The sequence below is a fragment of the Notechis scutatus genome, chromosome 6, assembly GCF_049901735.1.
Source record: "Notechis scutatus isolate UNSWTSFEM ecotype Mainland chromosome 6, rNotScu1.2, whole genome shotgun sequence".
NCBI classification, from domain to species: Eukaryota; Metazoa; Chordata; class Lepidosauria; order Squamata; family Elapidae; genus Notechis; species Notechis scutatus.
This window is the reverse complement of record NC_142014.1, coordinates 20,917,980-20,938,926: the sequence shown is the minus strand read 5'-3', so window position 1 is coordinate 20,938,926 and position 20,947 is coordinate 20,917,980. Positions and strand designations below refer to the sequence as shown.

Sequence of the window (20,947 nt, the reverse complement as noted above, 5' to 3'; positions counted from 1 at the left end):
TTTTACTAAAGCCAAGTGGTTACAAGATTAAAAAAAAAAAAAAGCCAGATCTGAGGTATGGGTGTGAAAACTGTCACCTTACTTTCCCCTTTCACAGGTCCTTCCCCCCACCTCCCATTATCTCCCTAGTGTCCATTTGGATTCAAACACATTGTTTTGGTAACAGTTCTGATGCTTGGCATGCTCTGCAATGGTCCCCATCACATTTCCATGCTTGTTACCTTGGAGTCAACCAGCCAATGTCTCTGGCAGGCATCAGAGTGATTTCGGTTTCTTGTCTTCCCTCTCACTAGCTTCCTCCCCTTCCCCCAGGTCATGGCAGTCTGGCATCAGTGAAGCAGTGATGGGGTGAAGCAGAATGGTAGCACTGACATTTTCGCTTCATCATCTGTTTTACAATCTCTCTCTCTCTCTCTCTCTCTGTATGTGTATATATATATATATGTGTGTGTGTGTGTGTGTGTGTGTATGCGTATATGTATATATAATCTATCTATCTGCCTACCTTTCTAGCACTTCACATAAAATAGTACTCTTTCTATTATTCTTGTTTATCAGTCAGAATTTGTTTGCTCAGGATTAGAATATAAAATGCCTTCAGCTTTTTGACTCTGAGGCAAGCCAAATGTTCTGTAAATAAAATTATTTAATTATTTATCTTATGTCTTAGTAACATAGCTCACGTATTGACAGCTATCAAATAATTGGATTTTTCTTCTACCCAGGAATATTGATTTGCTGCAAACAGCTACTTATTTGAAATCTGCTCAAAAACCATTAACTACATTCCCATATTTCTTTTAAAACAAGACAAAAACAAGACTATTTTCTAAACTTTTAAAATTATTCTTGCTTGCACTTCTGTAGACTGGTTACCTGACCGGGATACAAAACAGGTTATGATTAAACCAGAAATTCATTGACAAAATGTGTACTATTTACTCAGGCTGGGTAAAATTTCACTGTAGAGCTATGAGTCTGTTAAGTTGTTCCATCACTGTAGAACATGGAACCTCATTAGTTGCTTTTGACTTGATGTTGCTATGTGATGGGCTTTTCGCACACATAAGCACATTGTATTAATTTACTAACATTTAAACAATTAAATTTAGTTTTGTCTTGACTTCATCCATCTCTACCCAACTCTTCAAACCACAAAGCGAAAATAACTTTAAAATAAAAAGCAATCCTAAAATATTTTATCAGGGATTCTATTTTTAAAAAGTACATGGTTATGTAGAAGGCTCAGGAAAAGAACAACAGTAATAAAAACAATACTACTGAAAACCTATTCACAATTGGAGGGAAATTTTCCAGGGTTTGAACCAAGAACCTTCTTTTTAAATGACAAAATTGTGGCTACTATTCTATTATAGCATTCGTGGTATGGTAAGGTAATCAAAAAACAATAGGAAAACAATGTACTTTTCTAAAAAATAAACAGGATTAAATTATCCCTTCAAACCTCCAGAATAATGTAAAATCAAAGAGAACAAGATATAGAAAAAGTAAAGAAGGTCAGTGTTTGCAGAAACCTTCAATGAGAACATCTGGCAGGGAATCCCCTGATAAAGGAAGCACCAAACAAAGCCCAAATATGTAAAATAATGGTTTAAAAATAACATTTTAAATAATTATTTTAGGCTCCTTGCTGAAAAGTTTTTAGCATGTACAGAGGTGCTGTAGGAAAATTAAAAAAAAAATCAAAATGGATTCCTCGGTGATAAAATCAAAGCCCTACTCTTTTTAATGTATGGCTTAGATTTTTGAACAAGTATGTAAAAAGGGACTAGCCTTTGTATAGTTGAACCAACATCTTGAACTTTTTTTTTTGCACCCCTATGTATTCCTGCGACAGTAAATGTGGTAAATTATTTAATATTTTTAAAACTGAGAAAAAGTGGGGCCTTTCTCCATAAAAAATGATAAGGCAACCTAGCAACCTCCAGTTCTGTTTATGCTTCTAAAATCCCTGATTCAGCAGAAATTTATCTTTGAAAATGGAAGTTGAATGGATGGTGCTATAACACCCCATTCTGCGTTTTCCTTCTTAAAAGACTCTGGTTAAAACTCAATTGTAACTTTGGAGTGTTCTGAGAGTATGGTTTATTTCTTTGCACAGATGTACCATGGAATTAATTTCTACCCAACTGGCTTTCTGTTTCTCTTTTTATTCTTTAAGAAATTCCACAGATTAATGTATTTGGCATTAAATCGTTCTGTTGTACGTAGATCAGTTAAAAAACAGAGCTCAGCTTCCTGTGTGATTCAGTAAAGTTATTGAAATCAATATGGCAATCTTTGGGAAGTGAAAAATAATGAAAATTAAATACCTATAAAGAACAAGAATAACATATAATATTAAAGCATAAAATTACCTTGGTGTTTTGGAAAATTGGAATGTGACACATAGAAGACTTTTACTTAGGAAGGTATATATTATGTATATAAGCTTGCCTAAATGTTTAAGGGGTTTTAAATTCGAATTTTAAATTAACGGAAATTACTATGTCACATTTTTTTTAAAAAAAGAACTTTTCTTTCTCAGAGAGCATTGCCTACCCTTATTTGTTTGCAAAGTGTTGCCTTCCCAGATGTATTCCGAGGCTATTTTTGTGCCTATTAGTTAAACCTTTTCTCAAGGAACTCAAAATATCTTTTATAAGAACATGGCCATTTTATTGCTATAGTAGTTGCCCTATGGAATTGGTTAGGCCAAAAGGCAATACCTGTTTCAGAGTCTCCCGTAGGCCAAAGTTTCCCCAGGTTTTATCTAACAGCTTAATGACAACCCTAAACACACAGCGATATATTTGTACTGCATTTGTTGTATATAAGGGCCAGCACCAAAGACAAAAGTATTTTTGTCCGTGCTGACATTTCTAACCCACACATTTGTTTAAAAGAAAACCAAAGCAGCTTTCTTTTTTCTTTTTCAAGTTTAATCTTCTTATAAGGCATTTCAAGGGAAGAAGCTGATTAGCTAATATTATATTGTATATCTTACTGGGAAGCTGCTGAAAAGCTTCAATGATCCTAAGCTTGAAATCAATTTTCTTAAGTTATGTTCGATATTGAAGATGGAATATAGGAAGCAGGATTTGAAATTTTAAAATACAATCCAAAGGCTATTTTACCAAAGGCTATTTTCATTGACCTATGGTAGTGACATCTGAATAAATGTGCTTGGGCTGCTACTGCAACTATTATTTTTAAATTAAAGAGGCACCTCGGTACTCAACTACTTCAAAATTCATCGAATTTGGTACTCAATGCGTTTTAAAGCAAAAAATTTGTCCTGGTACTAATTTTTCCCCCAGTACTCAACACCCAAGGTAGAACTTGCTGGCATCCACTGCCTCATGACTCGTTACTCCTTCCGGCTGAAATAAAGAGTTATGTGGTAGGTCACGTGGTTTGCTCTGTATTCATTGGTTTTAGTACTCATTGTACCTCCTGGAATGAATCCTGGTTGAGTAACGAGGTACCACTGCATATTGTATTTATGGATTCTGATTGAGTCAAAATTATTACCAGTTGCTAGCCTTCCCCATAATCTGTGATCCTGAGGTCTCCCTTGATGGTTCTGATTTGGAGAGATTGTATACCTTCCCCTGCATCAGTTAAGGATGGAGTAATTTCACTGAGACAGAATTGTTGGATAAACATTAAACAAGTACCTCCCAGTGTCATGGCTGGGAGAAGAACAGTACTATTGACTTGAAAAGGCAGAAGGAAAAATTCTAAGACAGTCCTTTAAACCCAAGGACAGTTGTATTCTGCAACAGACAGAACTGTGTACAGAACCTACTATAATAAGTCTGTGAAGTTTCTGCTTTTTTAAATGAGCATGACATTGAGTTTTGGGAGAGTTGAGATTTATTACCATTCCCATGTGAAATGTGATATTGTGGTCAGAAGTGAATGAACAAGAGAAACAAAGAGCAATGTTTTTAATGCATCTGGGAGGGATCCTCTCTGGAGATTGGATGTCAAGCCTGAAATTGACATAAGTGTAGCCATTTTAATTAGTCTTAGTATATATTCTTTTTCTTACTTTCTCTGCGGTAGTCATGGGGGGAAAGGTTTCGGGCTTGACACATTCCTAAGGGGGGAGGAGTGGAGATAAAGAGAGTTGTTTTGGCTACGTGATCTTTCTTCTCGTGGGAAAAGAGCTGTCCTTGCTGGGGCCCCTTGAGGTGGAGATTCATGACATCAAGCAACGTTAAATTAGTTCTCTTGGAGAATGTGACTTATGGGAGTTGTTTCTAACTTGTAATATTGTGGGGTAATTCAAGGTTGTGTCAGATCCGGAATTACCGTGGACTTTGCCAATTTGATGCTTTCCTAAATAAAAGAAATCTTTTTGAAAGATGGATTTTGTACTTTTCTTTTTAAATGGATTTCATCGCTTGGAAACCTGACACTGGAATTTGCTGAAGTCAGATGAGAAGTCAAAGGAGGACAAATGAAAAAAACCTGACAAATTTGTTCACCTATTGCACCGAATTCTTCCCAACCTATTATTAGGACCCAGGACTAACTCAGTATGATATGACTTTTATGGATTGCTGGCATACTTTGAAATTAAACTCTTGCATTCTAAACTTTCATTTGAAAGTTAGTTTCAAGTCACCTCCGGGTTCAACAAGTATACCTCTATGTTTAGTATTGCATATGGGAGGTCATTTACAAATGTCTTTCATCTGAGCCAAATTTCAATCTCCTATTGTTTGTCCAAAACAGATAATAGTGGAGAAGGAAACATTGAAATAACTTTATAGTGGAATTATTGTTCCATTGCAGTCAGCCAGATGTTCAATGCCAATAGTGTTCCAGATTATTATTATTATTATTATTATTATTATTATTATTATTTTTAGTAGTAGAAGTAGTAGTATAGTAGTAGTAGTAGTATTTGCTGCCTGTCTCACTAAGGGGCTACTCTAGGTAGGTCACAACAATAAAAAATTAAGGACAAAAAAAGGAAATTAAGCAAAGCAGGAGTAAAATAATAGAATAAAAGAAACAAGGAAAAAGAAAAAAGAAAGTATATCTAGATATGACTAGAATGCAGATCAGTGTGAAAGCCATTAGCTTAATAGTGAATAGGAAGACAAAACTGTCCCTTGTGGATATCATCTCCAGGCTTTGTGATATTGCAGAGATAAATAGCCATTATGCAAAGTGCACACTTAACAAATGGACCATCATCCATTTCTTATGGCAAATCTTATATTCTCCTCCTACATCCTAATTTTGCAGTAAATATTCATAAGAGGAAAATCAAACTATGGTTGACTATATTTCCTAGAAATTGTTCCTATGACTATTACATAAAGCATAGTATTTTACTTAAACACTTATTCCCTTTTCTGATACATCTTGCACATATTTTGCATAGCTGTGTAATGCTGTTCCTAAACAGACAATTCAAGATTCTGTCATATCCAGGGCCAATAAAGCAATTAATAAACAAAACTACTTTGTCTTCTCTGAATTTTTAAAAGGTATGATCCGAATGCAAAAGGCTACATTACTCATCAAGATTTCATGCAAAAAATGGGTGTGGAGAATATACCTCCCGAGAGTGGCTTCAATAAACCGTTTTCAGCTGAGAACTACCCACACTTTATGGAACATTACAAAAGAGATGAAAAACACATTGACATCAATGAAATCATAAATAAGATCAGGTAACTTTTCTTGATCATTATTCTTATATATTTGAGTTGAAGAGGAATGTGTTATCACCAGTGGAATAATTTGGTCATTTCATTGATTTTTCTGGAAGCCCCTTTAAATAGCTTTGTATGTTCCTTTAATGGTGAAGCAAGTAATTAATATTTCTGTTGTTACTTCAGTCAGTGCCATGATAGTATTTCATATTTTTGGGGGTGCCTTCAAGTCAATATTTCATTCCTGGTGACCGCTTGAACTAGTCCCTACAGTTTTCTTGGGAAGGTTTTCAGAAGTGCCTTACCATTGACGGGTTCCCAGGACTGAGAAAGAGTGACTGGCCCAAGGTCATCCAGTCTGGATTTGTGCTTTAATCACTATACTAAGCTGGCTCTCATTTCATGGTTACATTAGAACAAAAAATAAATCCCAGTTTGCCAGTCCAGATATTGTGCACTATGTACAGGTTTGTATTTTCAATTGACAGAAATCAATATATCATACATATAATCGGAAATAATTTTGTTTCTACAGCCCTGAGGCAGACACATATTTCCTTGGGTATAAGCCTTGTTTTGCTTGGAAAGAGATTAAAGTCTATTTATGTATATACTATTAAAGATTTGATTCCTATAATCTTTAACTGGGAGAAACTGTGCATCATAGAACAAAAGGTTTTGAACCAAACTACCTCAAATGAGCCAACTTACAGAAAGCCTCCAAAATCCAGGACCCATGGCTCCCATGGAAATGAAATTTGGCATTTTATGGCATAGACCAAACAGTATTTATGACATAATGACAACATGCCATAAAACATTTCTTGTGCTAATGTTTGATTGTGTTATACAGTTCAGCATGGGCTACTTTCAAAGCAGATACATTTCTGAGTGTATCCCAACTTTTTCCAGTAAAAGAAAAAGAGTAAAAAAGTTTTTTCAGTAAAAGAGTTCTCCACTCTTCTACTCGTTGTAGAATACCTTATGTTATTATCTTGTAAACAATTGGCAAATCAAATAAAATAAAATAAATAAATACATTAGAAGTTCTTCCATTGTTGAAGGCATTGAGGAATCTGGTAAAGCAACATTTATAAAATAATGACCGAAGGGAATTGTCTATTGTTTCTTAAAGAATAAAATGAGCCTCTGTAAATATATGTACACTGAATCCTGCCTAAGTTTGCTCAGATCCTCATATCCAAATATATTTTGCCTTAAATTACTTACCTCTTTGCAATTCTCTCATTGTCATCTATCTCTATAATTCTTTACCTTTCAACCTCTTTACTCTCTGTATCTCTGTTTATCTACTCTATCCATTAATCATTCCTCTGGTGGCCATTTTCGTAGAAAGAAAGATTTTAGATTTTCCCATTCCTAGAAACATAATTGCAGGTATATTTATTTCTGTCAATCTTAAGATGTTATTTCTCAACCTCAGCAACAATGTGGATGCACTTCAACCCCCAGAATACCTCAGTCGGCAAGCCAGCTGAGGAACTGTTAAGTTCACACATGGTGGCTTGGCAATTCTAGGAGCTGAGTCCACATACATCTTAAAGTTGTTGAGGTTGAGAAACACTGATCTAAAAGAAGGCAAAAGATAGGGATTTCTCCAGAATTAATGGGACTTCTCCATTCCCCACAATCCTTCTCTGACCCTATAGCCTCCATTTGTTTCTCTAAGAATTTTCTGGAAACATGGCTGGCACCAACTTGAGGAAAGTTGCTATTTTTTTTCCCTGTGTATTCTCTATTGGGGTGAAATTTTCTTCCACCCTCATAATGAGTACGGCACCAAAACAATCCAAAGCATTGGTATGATTCAACTTTGAATGCTCCTTATATCATTGTCTCTTCTTTTTCACATATAACTACAAAACCAAAATTGGGCTACCCTATTCTCCTTCATTAAAAATGGAAAAAAACAAAGAGGAGACTCCCTAAATCATTTTTAATAGTCTTTGTTGTTCTGCAATACAATGGATCTTCCTTCATTCAGCCTCTATAATACAGAGAAACCTTCTGTAAATTGCTGTTCTTCCCATTCTGCCCAAATGGTTTATAAAATACGTTTCTTAGCTTATAGTTTGCTCAGAATTTAGCTGACAAAGGCTTCTGAGAAACTTTGAATTCAAGAAAGAGGCAATCTGGATGTATATATTTTTCTTTTGTTTTAGCTCAAAAGGAACAAATATCCCAAATTAGAAACCTTTACAAAGGGATTGTCCTGTATTTCAAGAGAAATTCAAAACATTGGCAAGTGAAGTGATATTTTTAAAAACATGTTTTGTTTGGGCAGCCTGGCTAAATCCATAGTTTTCAACATAGACTTGGTACTTTGGATTTTCATTTTCATTTTTTTGCCATGATTGGAATAATTACTGCTTGGCAACCATTTACTCAGTCTAAGAAATGGCACACTGTCTTCATTTTCTAAAAATAAAGAGAGAAAGTAGATTTTTTTTTTCATTGTTAGCATGTACTAGATAGTTTTCAGTCAATGCAGCCAGCATTTTAACTTCTTAGGCATGTCTCATGCATCCAAAAAGATACAGGAGTTTTGCTGCTGATGTCATATTGCAGATTTATTTGGTATTTTAAATAATTGTTCCCAACCTTTCTGATTTTGTAGACTGGCAGGAGCGGGGGGAGGGGATGGTTCCTCATGAGTGGTAGGTAAGTGCATGCACGCAGCTCTATTTATGCAAGGGGTGGCCACACCAGTGGAGCTTTGCACGCGCATGTGTGCCCACTGCTAATTCAAGTGCAGCTGCGTGCGTGCGCATGCGCACACCTGCCATTTCTGCAGCCCGCGGGTTGGGGCCCCCTGTTTTAAATCTTAAGATACTGTTACAAATCAGAATTTACTATTGTTGAGGAAGAGGATACTCAGCATTTATTGATGTTCTTTCACATCTCCAAAACATCTCTAGAAAGGCTGAGCTGAACAGGATTAATAGCAATAGCACTTAGACTTATATACCACTTCACAGTGCTTTACAGCTCTTCCTAAGCAGTTTACAGAGTCAGCCTATTGCCCCCCAACAATCTGGGTCCTCATTTTGCCCACCTCGGAAGGATGGAAAGCTGAATCAACCTTGAGCCAGTGAGATTTGAACTGCCACATTGCTGGCACCTAGCAGTCAACAGAAGTAGCCCGCAGTACTGCATTCTAACCACTGCGCCACCACGGCTCTTAACCATGGCAGCTTGAAAATGTGTGGACTTCATACTGGCTGGGGAATTATGGGACATGAAGTCCACACATCTTCAAGCAGCCAAGGTTGAGAAACATTACCTTAAGTTCTGCAGATGCTGATGGCGTATTTTTTAGCCATTAAACTTCTCGTTACCTATACAAGAGGAGACCCTAGCCACTCTTGGTATGTGGCTTCCATACAAAGCACGGTGTGGTTCTTGAACCAATTGAAGTTGTATACCCCTGAGTGACAGGACGGCATGTATATACATATTCTTTACACAGTCCATCAGCATTTTCCTTATGTCTAATGTGTGATAGAGAGGTGATGTGAGAGAGTAGGAGTTTGTCTCAAGTCACTAGATGACTTGGATGTCTGTGTGAAAGGGGCAATATCCTAGACATCATGAGATGATTATGGAAATTATGTAATGTATGTTGCTTGTGGGATGATGTTGGCTTCTACTGAATATACAAACCATGTAAATTCGCCGCTGCTGTAAATTTGAGCACTTCATCATCTCTTGAACTGCCACTTTATATCCCAATTACATGATATAACCATTTTCCACTGAAGTTGTAGAAGAGGAGCCTTCTCCTACCTATTCCCTGTTTGCTCTTTTTCCCATCTATTAGAAGAATCTAAGGAAGATGTAACTTCTGGAAGAAAGGCTGTTTTAGATATACAGGCTTAATCAGCTCATCAAGTCAACCAGAGTTTGATCTGTGTTGTAGCCTTTGAAGAAGCTTTGGAAAAATACATTTGAGGCAAAACAGATGCATTTAGTTTCTCTACACGTCACAGAACGTGATGTGGTGTAGTGCAGATTCACCCATGCGACTCCATTACACACATGGATTCTCTACCCACACAGAACAGAATAGCAGAGTTGGAAGGGACCTTGGAGGTCTTCTAGTCCAGCCCCCTGCTCAAGCAGGAGACCCTATACCAAGAGTCTTCAAACTTGGCAAGTTTAAGACTTGTGAACTTCAACTCCCAGAATTCCTGAGCTAACAGGACTGGAGGAGGAATTCTGAGAGTTGAAGTCCACAAGTCTTAAAGCTGTGAAGTTTGAAGACCCCTGCCCTATACCATTCCAGACAAGTGGCTGTCCAGTCTCTTCTCTTGCTTGCTTCTAAGCATTGACAGATTTGTTGCTTGATTATCTTTTCCAGGATCTTCCCAGGTAGTGTCAGGCTGATGCTCTTCTTTCTTCCAACCTCAAACCTGTCAATAAAAGAAAGAAACATTTAGTAAAAGATGCTTCCTTGGAAAGACAAGGACGCTCTTTAACCCATTAATGGCTATCACAAGGTCCACCATGTTCCACTTCTGTGTCACTTGCACTCACTAATTGGTATCCTCCCTTTTGATGCAAAGCCCATCCTCTGGCTAATACTGTAAAATGGAATGCATATGTTTTAGGACTTTGCATCTGTAAGTTAGAGCAGTGTTTCTCAACCTTAGCAACTTTTAAGACGTCTGGACTTCATCTATGCTGGCTGGGGAATTCTGGGAGTTGAAATCCAGATTTTGAAGTTGTTAAGGTTGAGAAACACTAAATTAGAGTGTCAATCTTGGACTAAAGGCATCAAAGATCCTGTTTGTCTTTGGGAAGCCCAATCTTATTAGGAGATCCCATGATTTTGTTTATACCCCTTGTTCCTATTGGATTTACACTACTGAGATGAGCATCAGTACGACTATCGGCTTTCAGACACTGGAGGCAGGTAAGCTGAGGCCGTAGCATTATTTTTTAATCATATCATTCATCGCTTTCGCTACTACAATGACGTGTGAGTATTCAGCAGCACAAAGTTGAAATTCCCTTTTCTCTTGTTTCTCTTATTTCTCATCTCGTTGATAATCAAGGAAAAAGAACCATGGAAAAGATATAACAAGAAAGGTTTAATAATAAAGGCATTATTAAAGCAGCCTCAGCTACTAATCCTATCCCTACAATTTTATCAATCTCTACTTCATAACCAGGATGTCGAACTCATGATGTAACCATGCTGCCAAATGCCGACTCTGAGTTTTTTTTAAAATCTAACGATTATTTTTAGACCACCTTTTTCAGCTTTCATGGAACAGTGTATGTTTCCCTTTGCATGAAGTATATGACCTTTTAAACAGGGTGAAGCATTTTGATTTGCAATGGAGCTTTTCTGGTCTCCTTCCAGGGAGTCACTGACTGGGTTATCAATGAGCAGATAGAGCAATATTTGAGTAGACCATCTCTTTTTCTGTTGCTAAACTGTCCTTCTGTCAGGCAGGGGTATGCCCCAACCTTCTTAAAGCATTGTTATGTTGATGCCCATGTGAGAGCTGTGAACGCTGAGGCTTATACCCACCTATTTCCATTAGATGCCCCAGTCTTCAGCTTGGCAAGCTTTCTAATGATCCTTTTGTGTGATGCACATAAACTGTGAGAAAGGAGCCTCTTTTTTTCTGCACCTCTGGTGCTTTGGATAGTCTTCTCTCCATTCACATAACAAACCTACCCTCCTTCCTCCTTCCAAATGCCTGTTTCTGCCAATACAGTTTATTTTTTCCACACAGTTCTGGGAAATTGAGGGGAAGAACAGGAGATAAACTCAGGAGTACACATGCTTTGCTGGAGTGTGCTTTCGACCAAAAATCTCCATCAGCTCTGGAAGATTCTAAGAAAGGCTTGCAGACTAACCCAGAACCCAAATGGGTAATGTTTAGATAAGCATTTGGAGCACCACCACCGCAAGCAAGCTACCATGTCCCATTTACACAACCTCGACCAGGCTTACTAATTCACAAGGAATTAGTACTGCATCTAAACTTTATAGCTGAGGAAATAGAGATTGTTATTTTTTAATGAGAAAGTGTAACCGAAACTTGGCTTCCTTTCAGAGAGAAGTATCATGAGTTCTCCCAAGACTTCCACAGGGCCTTCTTGCAACAGGATAAACACAAAGAAGGCTGCATATCGGTGGATAACCTACGTAAGATACTGGAAGACTTTCAATGTTCCCTTGGCTATGAACAGTACAGTGAACTTCTGTACAGGTTGTTATATTTGACACCACTTTAATGGAATTAGACTTATTTAGAAAACAACAAACTGTCTATACAATCTGCAAACTTAATAACTTGGTCCAGGCTACACTCATTATATCTGTGTTTCACTGCCTAGGGCAGAGGTCACCAACCTTTTGGACCTCAGGGATCACCAAACTCATAATTTTAAATCCCTCAGACCAGAGACCCTGGGAAAAACCCCCAAAAAGTCTACAGGAAAATTCCCCACCGCGTTTTCCTACCGATCAATCATTCTTTATTTGGGATCGCAGGATACTGTCTCCAGCTCCATTCTCAGGGAGTGGGGGCTGGGGAGAGACTTTTGGCTTTATGCAAGGAAAGCAGCAGAATCAGCAGAACTCTTTCTTTCTCTCCCCCAAATTCCATCAGAAATAAGTCTTCGTGAGACTTGTCACGCCGGTACAGCCTCTTGGAGCAGGATGCCTTGCAGGGTCCCAAAGACTCATTTCTGGCGCAGTTTGGTGGAGAGAGAAAAAGACTTTTGCTATTTTCCTTCCGTGCAGCCAAAAGCAGAAGAAAGATACGGAAAGAAGCAGCCCGGTGGCTAGGCCAGGCCCGGGGGGTGAGTGGGGCAAGTTCTCCCCATCCACCCTTTCCCCCCTCCCCTCACTACCTTGTGTTGTTCACAATGCAAGTGATGCAAGCCTTGTGTTCCCACGGCCATGTGGGCAGTGCAGCCTTGTGTTCCAGCGCAGCTTTGGGGGTGACATTTCTCTGCGGACCACCAAAAAATTTTTGCGGACCACCAGTGGTCCCCAGCCCACTGGTTGGCAACTACTGGCCTAGAGCAGTGTTTCTTTACCTTGCTAACTTGAAGATGTATGAACTTCAATTCCCAGAATTCTCTGTTCTGGGAATTAAAATCCACACATCTTCAAATTGCCAGGGTTGACAAACCCTGGCTAAGAGAATTAGACCATCAGTCATTTGTTTGTTTGCCCTTGAAAATTATTAATCTACCAGTTTATTGATATATCATAAGAACAACTGGAATATATTATTTCACTAATAGATTAACATATGCCACAAATATTTTGCAACTGTGCATACTATTTATAACCTTTGTCCTACAGACATATTTGCACAATTTCAGCAAATCTCACTTTATGGTGCTCAAGTGTAAGGCCCTGCAACGAATTAAATATCTTAAGAAAGTAGTCAAATTATCTTTTAATTTAATTTCATGATCAGTTTTAAACATACTGCACAAAAACTGTCCCAAGTATTTGCAAAAGTTCCAGAGAGAATGCTTTTGCTTACTGTGGTTGGTCTGATAAGAAATACTCTTTTTATTTCTCGTTTCCTGAGACCATGCAGTAATAATAATCTATTCTTAAACTATTGTGGAAATACATGCATTTTGTATAGCAAAAGAACATGAAGCTTTTTGAATGAGCCCAAGGACTCTGTGATAGCTAATTGAGGCAAACAACACAAAGGAACTGTTAAAAGTAAAATACACTTACCTTTCTATGCTAAAGTAGGCTTAAAATGGCATAAATTATTCAAGAATATGAGATTCAGGCAAATTTCAATCCCAAAGGAGTGAAATTCCAAAGATGTATTTCTTATTCTGCTTTTAGCAAGATTACTGGAAAGAGAAGCCAAACCTAAACAAAATCTTTTCGCTTTACCTTAAATCGAGTGATTATGCTCCTTTGAATTAAGCTTGTAATAAGAATTTTTGCTGCCTGCTCCTTTCCTCAAAGACTTTTTGATGATAAATACTTCCATTCATTGTAATTTTTTGCAAACTAGTCCTTTCTAGACCGAAAAGAGCCTTTTCTCTCCACCACCCTGCCTTAAATAATAGAGCAGATTAGCATATGCATTTGGTTTTATTACTCAAATGTTAATACCGAGACGTGGCAATTTATTCCTCCCACTGAAGTGTGTTGATTATTTCCTTTCCCACTGTGTCTCTGGTATTTGAGCCAGCTTGACACAGGCCTATGGTAAGCATCGCAGCTGCAAGAGGCAAACACAATGCTCTTTAAAGGGCTATGCAGGGCACAGAGCTGCTAATATTAGGGGCTCTACATTCTGCTGCTTTTATCCTTTTTTTTTTTTTTTTGCATTCTGGCACCTCTTCATTAAAATGGTTTCCCACCCATCTAATATGCCATTCTGGCAACAATCGTTTTTTGAAAGAATGCTCTGTAACTGTCCTTCAGTGAAAACCAAACAAACAAAAAGATGCTGTTGGGTTGCTTGTTGATGCAGTCAACATATACCCTAAGGAAAGAAGTGACCCCAGTCTTGAGTGACGATGCCCTCAAATCAAGACTGCTTCCAGGAGAGTGCATGATATCCCCATAAAGTTTGGGGCATCATTTAGAGCAGGGGTGTCCAACCTTGGCAACTTTAAGACTTGTGGACTTCAACTCCCAGAGTTCCTCAGCCAGCTAAGCTGGCTGAGGAACTCTGGGAGTTGAAGTCCACAAGTCTTAAAGTTGCCAAGGTTGGACACCCCTGATTTAGAGGTTTGTTTTTTTTCACCTGTTCTGGGATTCCTTAGTGGTGTCCCATCTGTGTATTAACTAGGCCCAGTCCTTCTGTTGCCACCACTTCACAGAAATGCAGTTTCAGGGTCATGTATCTTAGATGGATTTCCTATATATTATGGTGACTTGCACTTCTTGGATTTCTCACTTCAAGAATCTTGCCCAACTGGTTCGGTGTCTCCCAGTCAGCATTCATGCCAAAGCGGGGGACTAGAACTCATAGCTTCTTGGTTTCTAACCCAGCATCTTAGCCCCTAGACCAGTTTTTCTCAACCTCAGCCACTTTAAGATGTGAAGACTTCAACTCCCAGGATTCCTCAGGCAGCATGGGGAATTCTGGGAGTTGAAGTCTGCACATCTTAAAGTGGCTGAGGTTAAGAAACATTTTGGCCCTACACCAAACTGGCTCTCAGTTTAATGGACAACTTATCTTTGGATCCAACCATTAGTCACTGATAGGTCAGTGATGGCGAACCTTTTTGTGGTGGTGTGCCGAAAGCACGCAGGCGCGCAATAGCACGTGTGCGTGCCAACACCCACAATGCAATGTGCCCCGCCCCCAGTGCGCATGCGTGCACAACATCTCCTGCCCCCTTACCTGCGCTGTGCATGTGCACACCTCCCAGCTGATTTTCAGCCTCCCAGAGGCCTGAGGGAAGCCTCTGCAGCCTCGGGAGGCCGAAAAATGGGCTTCCCTCGAGCCTCTGGGAGGCCGAAAATCAGCTGGGAGGCGCACGCGTGCACAGTGCAGGTAAGTTTGGTTGGAGCTCACGTGCCCGCACAAATGGCTCTGCGTGGCACCTGTGGCACACCTGCCATAGGTTCGCCATCAGGGCCACAGGTACTTAAGTTTAGGTTCAGTTGTTTTTATTTTCAGGACTTTTATCCAGCATCCTATTCCAGGAGATATGCAAGACAGAAATTCAAAAGCTAAACAATCAGATTAAATATATGCAAATAGATAATTGCTTATTTCCTAGTATTGTAGCTGAGCGCTAAGAAAAACAAAAACAAAACACAGCCTTCAGCTGGCAGGCAAGAGATAAATATGACTGCCAGTGCTAACTAGCCATGTTGCAGCCCTCAAATTGCACCAAAACTGCTACTGCATTATTAACAATTATTTTAGAAGTAATATTTGGGAAATAAATCTTCTGCCTTGTTTTTCCCTCCTCAGTTTAGGAATTCATATACAGGAGAACAAGCTCTCGTATTTTGATTTTCTAAGAGTTATTGATGACCGCGCGGCATTCAGCTACAAGAAAAGGCATATTGTGCCCCCCATACCACCGATCAGCTTTGTGCAACTCAGCATAGATGAGGCTATGGCTAAAATAAAGCAGATGGTTACGGATTCCTCTGATTTGCTGTACAAGGTGAGTACTGTGCAATTGCTTCAGTTGCCCACCATCCATGCCCACATGGAGAAAGATAAAATTCTGTGACCCAACTTGTGTTTCAAGGAAACCCCGAGCACATAGAAAACTGGGCCAGGGCAATGCATAAAAAGATTCCAGAAATGGGGCCAAGAAGGTGGTCATAGGCAACCAACAACGTTGCTTGTCTCTGTTGTGTCTAAGGAAGTAGGCGTATTTCTCACCCTATCGCACAATGGTACCTTCTCAGACATGGAACTCCCCACTGAATCCGGGATAAAAAGGGATATTCATGTCTGCTTTCCTTGGGGAAGACCACCCAGGGAGACAAGACCATGCCTCTAAGACTATGAAAACAACACATTACTTCTAAACAGTTGTTAGAGTAATAACTTCAGCGTAAGGCCTAAATTTGTGGGTGCTTGTGATGTTCTGCTCCCGTTGAGCCATTTCATTGCCAAGCTTCCCAGTTCATGAAAATCAGTTGGAGGTGAGGAAGAGAACAAGTTATCTAATTCAGATTGTATCATGTTGAACCAAAAATTAAAATGTGATAACTTAGAGCCATTTCTCTTAGTTCAGTGAAGGGATGCTGCCTGTTTTGCATTCGGTTATTAGTCAAGAAGTAGACGGAATCCATCTGGAGAAAGTGGAAGATTTTCTTCCCTTTGTTACAAGATATTATAGAATCTTAAAACCATAAGACAAAGCATTTATTGAGGCCCATTAGTCTAGTATATCAAGCACAGTATATCAGCTACTTTATTAGCAATAGCAAGAGCACTTAGACTTATATATCACTTCACAGTGCGTTACAGCCTTCTCTAAGCGGTTTACAGAGTCAGCCTATTGCCCCCAACAATTTTACAGATTTTCCTCATCCTCTACTTAAGTTACTGGCATAGGAAAGCCTTGTCTGCCTGGATAGTCTAGATTAGAATAAACTCCCACAACAATATCCCTTTTGTTCCTGTTTAATGACATGCAGGATTTTTTTTAAAGCAACAGAACAATTCAGTAATTTGTTTTAACACCGTAATATTTGTCTAAGTCCCCAGAGTGTATATGTTGTATGTATACGGCTATTAGGGCTGTGCAAGTTTTCAAAGGGGAGCTTATTTCAACCAAGATTCATTTAGAAGCCCTCAAAAACGGTATGGGGTTGCTTGGCGTTCTCTCTCCTTCAGGTTCAGTGAGTTCCATGCAGGAAGGCTGAAAAATGGAAGCTCAAGTAGTGTCCGGCAAACCAGGCAATTTCAGCAAATGCTGTGTTGTCCCCTGAGCATGGGGCAGGCTGTCCAGAATGGGCGTCCCTTGTCACATGCCAAAGACCTTCCAGACTAGAGCACCTCAGCACATGGGAATCCTGCAGCATGTGCCAGCTCTGCATGGCCAGTGTCATGCCCTTGTTGGAGTCTGATTCTGAGGGGGAGATTGAGCAGCTGACAGGGAGTGGGAGTGTGGCTCCAATGGCTGTGGAGGAAATGGGGGAAGGGCATAGTCCGGCTGGGCATTCAGAGGAAGACCCAGGCCCATCCCCTCTTCATCCCAGGGCACACAGGGAGGAACGGAGAAGGGAGCAACGTGGCTTGCGAGAGAGAAGAAGGCCCTGATCCCTTTCATTGGTTGCAGCTGGGAGAACAGGATATAAGTGGGGCATTTGCACATGGCTCCTTGCTGGAAGCAAAACGTGCATTATCTTGGTCGAGGCTTATCTGGGTTTTGGTGTCCTCCCAACTGTGGGTGCTGTGTTATCTTTTGGAAGTCTGCAATTTATCATCCTGGCCTGCTGTGTTAATTACTTCAGTGTGGTTTGTGTTGGTTTTTTTATTTCTAATTATCTTTACTTTGGGTTCAGACTGCATTTCTGCCCTTCGTAGACTGTTTTTTTGGAAGAGTTTGTTATCCGGCCCAGGATAATTGGACATTGGGGCCAAGTTGGAGGCATTAAAGGGAATGTATTCTACTTTTGTGGCTTTGTTCTTTTTGTGTCATGCCCCGGGTCATCACAGCCAGAAAGCACTTCAGCCATTGCTGGGAGAGAAAGCCGAGGGAAGCTCCTTCAGCTTGGACATGCCACACACCATCAAGCAAATCATCTCGCTATTCCATTGGCACCCACAGGGCTGAAAGTTAGAGTGGGGCCAAGCCACCCGTTCTGGTGAGGGAGAAGTTCTCTGCGGATGAATTCCAACCCAAACTCAGAACACTAAACCTCTGGTCCTCGTGATCGACCCAGATTGGATCCTGCAACATTATTCTGGGACTCATGTATTTGCCTTCATTCATGGACCCAAGTTTCTTTGCACAGGCCTATACACCTGCCAGGAGACCTGTGCTCACAGACAGTGAATCCAAATCAGTGCAATGTCCAAATTAAATGGATGGGATGTTTAATTCACACATGTTTAGAGATGCATGCAGGAGAGTTCCCCCAGCTGTTCTGCTGTTCAAAGCTCTCTCCATCTTTCAATGCTCTGCCTGAGCCGGTTGCTATAGGCGACTGTTGTAAACAGCCATCCCGCCCCCACTAGGCAAAATCCTGCAGGGAGAAAAGGCTGTTTGAGGCAGCTCATGAAGTGCTGGGACGAGAATTCACAGGGTTCTTTGCACAATTTGGTATGTTACATACTTGTTGAAGGAAAGAAGGTTGCATGCTTTCTCTTAAACTTAACCTTCTGTATGGGTTTTTCTACAGAGGAATAAGATTGTCCCAAACTAGCTTCTTTTCTTTTGAGCTACTTCGCTTGTTTCTTTCCCCGCAGGCCTTCTTGGCTTTTGATAAAGACCGTACTGGGACAATTTCAACCCTTGACTTCCGGCAGGTGCTGCACCATTTCTGTTTCACACTTTCGGAGAAGCAGTTTAACCATCTTCTGAAACTGCAGCGACTTCGTGGCGAGCACTCCATTGACTGGAAACATTTCCTCCAAAAATTCAACCTCCTCTCAGAGGTAAGAATGTCAGTCCCTTCTACTGTACGTGAGAGGGAAGAGCAGTGGAAGCAGCTGGCCGCAGAAACAGCTTTATTTTGCAGTGGGGGTGCGCACATTTGAGAAATGAGCAATGTTGGTCTGTTTCCAAATGGCTGGAACTCACAAGGACAGATCAAGAAACAAAACTGACCCTTGCAAAAGCATTATTCCTTACTTATTCACTATTGAATCTACTTTGCTCAGCCTTTCCAACCCAAAGCACAAGGTGGGGGGGCGGTGTCCTTAAACTTTATCAAGCATTCCCTGGGTTTAAATAAACGGGATGCAATTTGTCTGGATGGGAGGGGACTAACCCAGGTTATATGTATTTATATGTCTGGCTATGTTCAGGGAAAAGCCTCCTCATAATACATGTGGAGGCAAGACCTATTCTTCCCCTGGACTGTTTGGAGGACAAGTGGAAATTTATTCCCATCAAAGGGAAACAGATCTCTGGACTTCTTCCCTATTCCAATCTCTTTAAAACAGGGATACTTTTTTCCTATTTCCTTCACTTGAGTGGATGTCCTTCTGTGAAAGCATACTAAAAGGCTATACAACTTCTCACCCCTACCAAAGGCCACTCTACTTCCTAGCCTAGAAAACCTGGACATTCTTATCTATATAAAAGCAAAATGCCACTCACGCATCATCACAAAATCTCCAGAACCGTAAAGCCTACAAACTCGAAAGTTGGCACAAACTTGAAAGTTGGCTTCTAGCTGCTCACTAAGAAATGATTTTTCAAAATGACCATCAGAGCCTTAGTATTTTGTATGTTATTATTAACATGCTCTGATGCTAAGGAGTTCTTCTCCCTCTCCCCACCTGAAAAGAAATCTCTTCCAAATGCAAAACACAAGCAGAGGAGGAGTTTCGGTTTTAGTTTCACAGCACCAAGCAGCTTTAGTACAGAACAGTTGAGCTAAGCCACGCCCAGGCTCCTTGCTGTCTCCTTCTTGCTCACACAGAAAATACTGCTTCAGTTTCCAAACAGCCCTCAACTCTCTCATACCCTGACAGGATGCTAACCAGATGAATACCGATAGATGCTGGTAGGCAGAGGCACAATTTCCCCCCTTATTTTCCTCCCCAAAAACTAAGCCCGACCACATAGTTTCGTAGCAAAGCATGGGTATAGAACTAGTATATACTATATGTAGTAATGTCTAGTATATTTAGTAGTAGTAGTATATACTACTAAAACTCTTCTGATTATTTGATTCATTTGGATGAAATTGTATCAGAGGGCAACAATTTTTGAATCAACGTACCTCAGATAGGCTAACTTATAGAATGCATCCAAAATCAGGCGCCCATGAACTCCTGTGGGATTGAAATTTGACAATGTTATTTGATCAGTGATGCCAGGCCTCTGCTCTGCCACAATCAGCCATACTCCTGTGATTGACATTTCCAAAGCTCGCTCCCAGGAAAATCAATGGAAAAGCCAGCAGGGTATTGATCCCACCCCCAATTGCATTTTAGCCCACCTATGGTCATTCTATTTCTCTATTTAGGTAGGCAAGTATCTTTCAAACATTGACCGAATGGTTGTCGCGTTTCCATTAATGGAGTGGTTTTTTTTTATTATAAGTCTTAGCCCTATATCTTTCCTAATTACATCAGAAATTAACCCTACACAGGCTAGCATTCAGACATCCCTTCAGAATTCTTCACCTAAGGGACGACTATGTTTCCCACCACTTCTGAATTCACCAGCCTCAAGAAAAGTTCTGTTCTGTGCTTATTAAAGCAAAACCAATAAACCAATTAAAAACTCTTTGCTTCCTATACTTGTAGAAATCAGCTGTTCTTTAATCTGACAAATATGCTTCCCGAGGCTACTACAGTTTAGCTTATTTTGGCTGATCCTGGAAAAACTACGAAGGACTGGAGGGGAAAGTCAAGGAAATATCCCAGAATAAGGCAATGGCCACTTCCTTATTATTATTGCCAAGGAAGCTACTACATGGGGATGTCCAGGTGGTTATAAGGGACCCAACTCACCTTGAGTGAATTTTTGATGAAGCTAGCTAATATTTGGAACGTGATGCAGTAGTTTCATGTAATTCATGACATAGGTTATATGATTAGTCTTTACATCAAAGGTTTATATGTCAGATCAAAACT

The 20,947-nt window shown here is 39.9% G+C and overlaps 1 protein-coding gene across 2 annotated transcripts in view; it reads left to right on the top strand.

Annotated features, from left to right (window-relative positions):
- Positions 1–20,947, top strand: part of EFCAB6 (EF-hand calcium binding domain 6) — a 124,711-nt gene that overhangs the window by 82,010 nt on the left and 21,754 nt on the right. For both annotated transcript variants that reach the window (XM_087969473.1, XM_087969472.1), the window contains exons 22-25: positions 5,511–5,696; positions 11,771–11,926; positions 15,641–15,839; positions 18,605–18,793. In XM_087969473.1, coding sequence (XP_087825599.1) covers positions 5,511–5,696; positions 11,771–11,926; positions 15,641–15,839; positions 18,605–18,793 — 730 coding nt within the window. The remainder of the gene's footprint in view (positions 1–5,510; positions 5,697–11,770; positions 11,927–15,640; positions 15,840–18,604; positions 18,794–20,947) is intronic.